General features: G+C 37.6%; 2 protein-coding genes and 1 long non-coding RNA gene across 5 annotated transcripts; 1 reads left to right on the forward strand and 2 right to left on the reverse strand.

Moving 5' to 3' along the window:
• Positions 1–1,929: 1,929 nt before the first annotated feature.
• Positions 1,930–4,714, reverse strand: LOC106428527 (zinc finger CCCH domain-containing protein 17). The gene is made up of 3 exons (XM_013869283.3): positions 4,389–4,714; positions 3,902–4,012; positions 1,930–3,820 (listed from the first exon to the last, which is right to left on the reverse strand). Exons 1-3 carry the CDS (start codon positions 4,515–4,517, stop codon positions 2,189–2,191), a joined length of 1,872 nt encoding a protein of 623 aa, XP_013724737.2. The 5' UTR covers positions 4,518–4,714; the 3' UTR covers positions 1,930–2,188.
• A 1,077-nt stretch (positions 4,715–5,791) lies between these two features.
• On the reverse strand, positions 5,792–8,136 carry BNAC02G34380D. 3 transcript variants are annotated; one of them, XM_022697005.2, is made up of 6 exons: positions 7,894–8,136; positions 7,523–7,645; positions 6,826–7,302; positions 6,327–6,747; positions 6,168–6,261; positions 5,792–6,101 (listed from the first exon to the last, which is right to left on the reverse strand). In XM_022697005.2, the coding sequence occupies exons 2-6, from the start codon at positions 7,584–7,586 to the stop codon at positions 5,895–5,897; spliced, it is 1,263 nt and encodes a 420-aa protein (XP_022552726.1). In that variant the 5' UTR covers positions 7,587–7,645; positions 7,894–8,136; the 3' UTR covers positions 5,792–5,894. The 3 variants fall into 3 exon arrangements, with proteins under 3 accessions (XP_022552726.1, XP_013724708.1, XP_022552725.1); XM_013869254.3 differs by having other exon boundaries at positions 6,168–6,249; positions 7,523–7,634; positions 7,894–8,132; XM_022697004.2 differs by having other exon boundaries at positions 7,523–7,634; positions 7,894–8,132.
• LOC125581265 lies at positions 7,930–8,338 on the forward strand. The gene is made up of 2 exons (XR_007318949.1): positions 7,930–8,070; positions 8,150–8,338. It is a non-coding gene; the product is annotated as an uncharacterized LOC125581265 (long non-coding RNA).
• The last annotated feature ends 429 nt before the right edge of the window (positions 8,339–8,767 follow it).

Below are 8,767 nucleotides of genomic sequence, written 5' to 3' on the forward strand. Positions count from 1 at the left end.
CTGAGGAGGAGACAGGCTGTGAGTAACCAGAGGAATGGGACTTTTAGGGTTTCCTGTAGCAGGAACAGTAGTCTGGATCTCAATCTGAGGAAGAGATCCAAATTGAGTAGGGTTTCCATGTGCAGCAGCTACAGGAGGTAAATCAAGTGCCTGCGTCATGGGAATATCAGAGATGGGGGGAGTAAGATGGGATCTACGAATTTCAGAGCGGGACACAGGGGGAGTGGAAGCTAAGGGAGGAAAGAGATGGGGAGAAAGGGGTGAGGAAGGGTCAGGTGGGTCACGCGGGAATGGGGGTGGGAGGAGAGCATCTCCGGAGGTTGAAGACGACAGTTGCATGGCGGAAACACGGTCAGGAAGAGCCCAGCGATTCTGCATCGGGAAATGGGTCAGGGAGAGTCTGACTTAATTTTTTGGAAGTACTTTTTAGTATCACTTAATATATATTTTAGTTTAGATAGCATTGGATGTGGATTCCTTTTTCTCATGTAGAACATGAAAAATGTGCATTACTATATGATCATTACAAGATTCACATTATAAATTTGACAAATGTGCATTCTTTTTCATGTAAAACATGCTTTTTCTCCAAAATATAAAGTGTAGAACGTTTATCTATGTTTAGTATAATTATGGTTCCTTTTATAGTAAATTTTAATTTACATTTGATTATTTAAATCTATAATTAAATTTAGTTTGCTTATAATAGGATTTAAAGCTTATGAAAAACAATCTTGCTAAACAAAAAATTTTTAATTGATTTTATTTTTGAAAACAGGAAAATTGAAACTAGTTTTTTTATGAAAATTTAGATGTTTTAAAGCATCTCCAAAAGAAATTCTATAACTTTAAATATAGAGTTTTTTGCTCTCCAAAAATGAACTTCAAATTTCAAATTTAGAGTTTTAAGAAGTGAAACTTCGTATTTGAAGTTTCACTATTCAAAACTCTAAATTTGAAGTTTCATCTTTTTATTTGCATCTTGGTCCTTATATTTAATTATACATCACATTTATGATTTTTAAGTATTTTCTCATTGATATTTTTAATCTTTAAAATTGTTGTATATTTTAAATATTTCAAATTTTATTTTTATAAATTAAAATTTTACACATTAAATTTTATTTTAAATCAAAATAAAATTTATAATATTTTAAAAGTAGAATTAGACAACAAGAATATTACAAAAGAAACTTAATAACAAATTTTAAAAAGATATATACATGAAGAAATAATTATTACACAAATTTAAATATTACAACAACACTAATAGTCTAGTAAAATTTCTCCAGAACTTCTAAAATATTGTTCAAACAAATTTTGTATAACCGAGAATGGAGCATTAATAAAACAATTTTATGTAATAATGTGGTATTTTTTGTAGTTTAATATTTAATTATGTATTTATATTTATAATTTTATATTTTAGTGTAAGATTTTATTAATTAATATTGCTATAATATTTTTTATATATCTGATAGTTATCTACAAAAATTTTATGGATTTATATTAATTATGACAAATATAAGGAGCATAATGTAAATTATAAATAATTTTAAAATTAAATTTGAAGTATTGTTTTTAGAGAAGAACACTTTAAAATTTTAATAGAAAATAATTTTGGAAGTACAAACATAATATTATAATAAATTATTATTTCACAGAAGTATAAAAAGGAAAAACCTTTTAGGACTGGGTTGGGTTTTAGAATATAGATCTAATATATTTTAGATCGCTCGGGTTTAAATATTTACGGACTGCAAATTTTTGGCCAGGCCGGACCAGCTTAATAAACATGTCTAACTGTAGTAAAGAGAATCTTTACAAAATATATACTTACGTAGTAATTTAGATATTTTATCGTTTAGTTACTTATCATATTACTCAGTGAAAAGCTATTTACTATGAAACTATGAATAGCTTTTAAAATAAGAAACAAAAATTTAGAATTTGTGGGTTGTAATTGTACTATTGTTTCTTTTCTTTCTTCTACAGTTACACTTTAAGAAATCATAACGGAAAAACATTGCGAATTAAAACTCACTGTCAAGCCAAAGAAGATAAAAGCGACTTAGCATCATTTGCTCTCATGATTTGCATTTAGCAGAAGCCAGAAGGAGCGAAGCTTTTTTGTCACACACCATCAATGAAATCATTTCGTCATTCCCTCCTTCAAAAGCTTCTTTTTCTACGACAACATCCCAGCAGTCTTCTTCTCAATGTCTTCCTCACCCTCCGCTTCACCTCCTTCTGTTGCTTCTTCTCCTTCCTCAGCCTCGTAAACAACTTCTTCGCCTTCTTCATAGGCGTATTGTCCATCTTCTTCGTAATAGTACTCTCCGTTTAGCTCATCGCCTTCATAAGCTTGCTCCTCCTCTTCATACACTTGCTCCTCTTCTCCATTCACTTCTTCTCCTTCCTCCATAATCGTTCCTTCTTCTAGTCCAGCTTCGTGGGTTGGATTGGGTTCAGTCACAACCTCAGTTTTCTCTTCTGCTATGAGTTTGGTCTCATCTCCAGCTTCTTCTTTCGATACAGTTTCTTCAGGAGTCTGGTCCTTGTTCTTGATGCTACCACCAGATGCAGCCGCTCTTTTTCTCTTGAGAATCTCACTGAAAGGCAATGGAGCTGCAAATGAATCTCCTGATCGCTTACGAGGATGGTCATCCTCCTCCAAGCTTTTTCTCTTCCCAAGAGATGTCTCTGTCTTACTTTCCTCTTTCTTGCTGCCTTTAGAAACTGAAAAGCCCTCTTCCATCTCTCTTCTTCTCACCCAAGGAGCTCGGAGATCTCTTTCCTGATGACCACTGTGGTTTTCCTCTGACCTACCATTAATTCTATCTCGGAGTCTGCTTTGAGATAAGTCGCTTTTGTCCCTTCCTCTCTCAACCCTCCTACCAAAGTGAGCTTCGTCGTCAATGCTTCTCTCACGAAGCTTAATTCTACCCTGAAGACGGCTGCTGCTAATGGAGCTTTCCCTCGGTGTATTCCTGCGAGAGTCTCTATTTCCTCTTTCCATTGAAGACTCGGGAGCAGTATAGTCATTACCTTTCCTCTTAGCCAAGCGATATCTCAGGTCTGATGCAAGTATGTTCTCTGATCCTTCCTTTTCGACGTAAGCCCTCCTTTCCGAACGATCTCCTCTCTCAGAAGAACGACTGTGGCCCCACGCGTGCCTATCTTCCCTCCGCTCATATGAATCAAAACGCTGATCAGCAATTGCACTAAAATCAGGGTCATACTCATTCAAAGAGTTCCGCCCCTCCTGACTTTTCCTTCCATAACCATCGCCAACATGATAATACTCAGAATCCGTAGCCTCGTTATCGACAAAAACATCAAACCCAGGAGACGACTCCCTCAAGACGTCATCTGCGTCCTTACCATTGTGGAAACTGTTACTATCATCAGATCCATATTTGTGATGGCTTCCATCAGTTAAAGGAGGAACACCCACGAGAGGCTCATATCCCACATGCTTCGAAGTATATCCCTCTACACCTCTACTATCCCTTATAGCAGGTGTGACTCTGGGTGCAACCGACATGTCAACAGCCTTTGGGAGACTAGCATGAGTCAGTTTCTTCTCCCGAGTAGAAAACGCAGCAGCAGCAGCAGCAGGATTAGCTTCTACAGGATGCTGCTTCTTATAACCAGCAGCATTCGGGGTGTGCATGAATGAACACATATCTCCTTTCGCACACATGCCCTTTTGGAAGAAAACACACGGAAACGGCTGTTTCACAGCCCCGGGGTGAGCAGCAGCAGCATGTGAAGGCGGTACAGAACCAGCAGGAAGACCTCCAAGATTTCCCAAAGCCTGCAAGAAAACAAAAACATAAGCATGTGATAAAACAAGCTCAAGCTCAAGCTCAAGTACAAGGAAGAAAGCAAAACTCACAGGATGGCGAAAGCCACACTTGGGATTCAAGCAGTTGCCACTCATCCAATAATAGCAATCCCTTGGGTTGACACGCGCATACTCACTGTGGCGATACTCACACTCAGCTCCCTGTTTAAAAGAATAAAGAAACCATTAGAGTCCTGTGACTAATAAGATCTATCTAGTAAGATCAGATTCTCTTTCACAGACCTATCTAATAAAAGTATATTTAGTAATTTTTCAATCATTAGAGTCCGAAAGTATGAACACAACACTAAACCAAGAGGATCATCAGATCGTACGGAACGCAGCAAGAAGAAACATGCATACTTTCAATCAAGCAGTCCAGATCTAAAATTAGCAACGAATCAATCAGGTGGAAGATACACAACTTTCAATCGAAACAAAAACGCGAAATCGAACGAAAGAAACTCGAGATCTCAAAATCTAAAACCCTAATTGAAGGGATGAGATCTAAGACGAAACATAATCAAATAATCAATACCTTCTTGCAGGTTGAAGGAGATGCGAGAAAGTAAACGCAATCGGTGTTCTTCTTCAACGCGTCTTCCACAGGCTCCGATTGCTTCTTCTTCTGCTCGTGTTGTTGAGGTTGGGTCGCCGTCGCAGACATTATTCTAAATTCGTGAAAAATCCCTTTCTCCCGTAGATCCGGAGGTTTCAGATCGAAACCCTAGAGATCAAAACCCTAATCGGCAGATCAGAGAGTCCCGTGGGAGAAGAAACGGAGCCGCCACACAGAGAAACTGCGACTGTGTTTTAAAAGCTAAGCCTAAAAGTTTTTTTTTTTTTTTTTTTTGCGATGAGATATTAATAGATGAAAGTTCGGTTCGTATTGTTTTATCAATCAAGTTTAGACACGTGGTGATGTATTATTGGAGGTACGTTAGCTGAATTATGTTTCCTTTACTTCTAGTGGAGACAGCGTGTTTGGAATGTTGCGTAGACGGTTATAAAATGTTTAGACCGACCTAATCAGAACCGAGTTTGAACCAAACAAAGTTATAAACCGATTGGTAGATATCTTTTGGATTAACCGATGATCGTTTTTATATCTAACCAGACTAGGCCTGGGATTTTTATCCATAACCGAATACCCGAACCGGAACCGACCCGAAATAGACCGGTTCGGTTCGGTTTCGGTTCTAGGCAATTTATCCGATGGGTATTAGTGTTAATTATCCATGGGTATCGGTTCGGTTCCGGTTTTTACCCGAAACCGAACGGGTACCCGTTTAACCCGAATTCTATGCTTAAAAAACATAGATTTGTATCTTTCGAGGGTTGAACCCGGGTTGGATAGACAAAGCAACAACTGCAATACCACTAGACTAGTTCAACTTCGTTGTATTTAATACATATTACTAATATATATACGATTTCTATTAACTTTTTTTAAAAAAATAAAATAAATAAATAAAAAACTGGTATATAATTATTTTATTTTGTAAATATTTATATAATTCACATAAACGGGTACCCGGAACCGACCCGAAACCGGTAGTACCCGATCCGAAACCCGAACCGAAATTTACTAAGTACCCATTGGGTATAGAATTCATTTATCCGAAAAACCCGGACCCGATCGGATCTTATCCGAACCCGAACCGAATATCCGAAGTCCCAGCCCTAAACCAGACCACGCCACACCAATCAAACCCATTTAAATAAGTTTATATTTCAAATTAAATATATCTTTTACACCAGATAAGTTTGTTTTTCAAGTGAAATATACTTTTATATTTAAAAAAAAATAACATTTTGAAAATTATTTTTCTTACATCCAAACCAAACCAAACCAAACCAAACAAAATCAAATTTTGCCGAACCAAATAGAAACTGAGCCGAATAATTTGAGTAAATTTTGACCGTAGGTAAAGAAGCAACTAAGATGAATAGATGACAATAAAAAAAAGGTAGTTTTACAAAGACTGAATTATACAAACTGAGAGAAAGACATCAATGGTTCTTGTTGGATTCTTTATGGTTACTAAGAACAAAAGCTAGAACAAGAGAATAACAATGAAGGTACTTTGCCTGTTCTTCGAATTTCTTCAGCTTGTTTCTCTGTTTTAGCTGCTTCACGATTCTTCTTTGCTTCAGCCGCTGCTCGTTTCTCCTCTGCTTTCCTCTCAATCTCAGCTATTTTGTTCATCAAACGGTCTTGCGCTCGTCCCTTTACCCTCTCAACCTCCACCTGCAATACCAAGAGCCATCACTTACACAGACTTATAACCAGAGGGATGTTTTTCAAGCTACTTACCTCTGTTTTCCTCATCTCTGCTTCAGATTTCGCCTTTTGGTGATTCTCCCACGCTTGTATCTTCATCTCTTCACGTCTGAACCTGAAGATTACACTAGTCATTCTAAGTCAAACCTTTCCAAGAGCAATATGACCAAACAATACAAGTGTTCGAGTTACCTAGCCATGTGCTTAGCCTTTTCAGCCTCCTCCCACGCGGACGCACGAGCTTCAGAAGCACTCTTAGAAGTTTGTGACGTCGAAGCATCTTTCTCTTCATCCTCTTTACTAGCCCAAGCAGCGATGTTTAACTTCCCAAGCTGTGTTCCCAACACCATTATCTCCCTCCTAGTTTTCATCTGAATCTCTTTCTCCGACAACTCCTCGTTACTCAACGCTCGTCTCCCCGGACTAGAAGGTGCAGAAGTTACGGGGCTTCGTATCGGCGTCGTCGCCCTGATCGGTGTCCCGTTTCTAGAAGGCTCTTGGCTCGCTATTGGAGTCATCTCGGTCCCCATGTCTCTCATCGAGACAGATCTCGCTGTCGAAGGCGGTTGAGCAAAGGCAGTTGCCATTGACGAGTCATGTCGACTGAGATTCACTGCAAAGCAAAGATAAAACAGAAACATAAAAAAAAATTGAACTAACTCAAAAGAAGATGATTCGTTAGGACCAACACCTTCAGTTGCTGAGTTCTCAACCATAAGAACCGGTTTGAGATATGAATCAACTTCCCAGCTGACGAACTTGTGTCCTCCTGTCTCCTTCTTCACTTGGCTTACATCTACTCGCTTTGTATCAGGCTCTTCATCAACGATCTTGATAGAAGACTGCCGACCGAAGCTTGGTCCTTTCTTTGAGGCATGAGCCTGAACCTGTCCTGTCTTGGGTCGGTTAGATGTCGGACTAGCGATCCATTTCTGTGCATCGTCCCATTTAGACGGAGCCGGTTTAGAGAATGATCTAACGGACATTCTTGGAGTGGTCTTCTCCTTTTCTGTCTTCTGAAACTCAAAGAGGGATGCGGTAGAAAGGCTCTTGATCTCATTCACATTGTCGTAATCATGAAGATCTCCAAGTACCGTAGCAGAAGTAGAAGAATCAGTAATCTCAGTCACAACATTAACGTCTTTGCAATCATCTGATCCACCAGCAGCTGCATTGTTTAGAAGAACAGAAGAACTGATCAGTTTTAAGTGTAAAGGTCACAAAAAGGAGATACCATTTTCAAGTTCTTGAAATAAATAAATATTTAAAGATTTTCCATTAAGCAAATGGGGACAAAGACGTTTTAAAAAGAGTATTAAGAAAATGATTAAGGGGCTCCACCATAAACCCTAGATTAACACACAAAAAAAAAAGGGGAAAAGTGTTACCAAGGTCATGAATTTGATTTGACCCAGGTTCTTGTTTATTCTTTCTATCAACACCGAGAAGCATAGTTCTCAACTTCCCCGGAGAAAAGCCGCCGCCGCTGCCGCTTGTAACCTATCACAAAACTCAATAGGAGAAGAAAGAGTTTAATAAAGAACTGGTAAAGTAAAGAAAGATGAATGAAGTGTGTTGAAAAGGACGTTTTCTCCAAGTCCCAAATCAATACGAAAACGACATAACGGAAACGAAATCAAAAAGAGTAGCTGGCAAGTAGAAGAAAACGCCAAATCTTGCTTTCTGTTTTCCCTAATCTCACGCAAAACCCTGTTTCAAGAATCGAGTAAAGCGTGATGCTGAAGCATTTAAAGCTCACCTGGGTCTTTCCGATTCGCTCGTAATCCATCGAAAGGGTACTCAAATCTTGAGAGAGAGACCTCTCAGTCACAAGAGAGTCCTTGGTGATAATGATTGGGTAAGAAGTGAGGGAAAAGAAAATAATATTCTAAAAGATTTGGAAGAGTGCAGTGATGGAGCTTGGAAGCTTGTGAAGGTACAGAGACTCATACACTGTATATTGGTTCTTCTTCTTCTCTAACTTTCTCTCTCTCTGTTTTTTCTTGTTTTTTAAGCTGACATCGAAAGAAGGGACATTCACAGTTATTATAGAGAGCCTTTAGTTGAGCAAACTCTACTCTCTCCCAAAAATAAATAAACTCGGTATTATTGGCATCATTAATAGATCTTGATCTCTATAGTTCATAAATCCTACGTCACATTCAAATTAAGTTTTTGAAATAAAACTTCTGTTATATGGCATATGTTTATTTTTCGTATGTGATTTTTCCAAATGAAATTCGAAAATTAATTATCATTATAATAATTGTTTATTGAAAATAATTTAAGCCAATACACGAACGGCAAAATAATACTTTAGTGGCATTTGAGTTGTAAAGTTATTTAACAATAAACGCAAATATTGTTATTACTAATAGTTTGAGACTAACTCAATATAGAACAAAGTAATTTAGAGAAAATCATTATTAACCTAAGATCGTAAGTTATGTTATGAACCAGATTGTGGATGGCTCATAACCAAGAGATTATGATTTGTAATTTTTTCATTTATCTATGACGGTGTAATCCCCTATATAAGGAACCTCTATGTTATGAATAAAGATAGACTTTTCTATTACTTTTATAACACGTTATCAGCACGAAACTCTAAATCTCTAAGCTAATACCCAAAT

Source organism: Brassica napus, chromosome C2 (genome assembly GCF_020379485.1).
Source record: "Brassica napus cultivar Da-Ae chromosome C2, Da-Ae, whole genome shotgun sequence".
Taxonomy (NCBI): Eukaryota; Viridiplantae; Streptophyta; class Magnoliopsida; order Brassicales; family Brassicaceae; genus Brassica; species Brassica napus.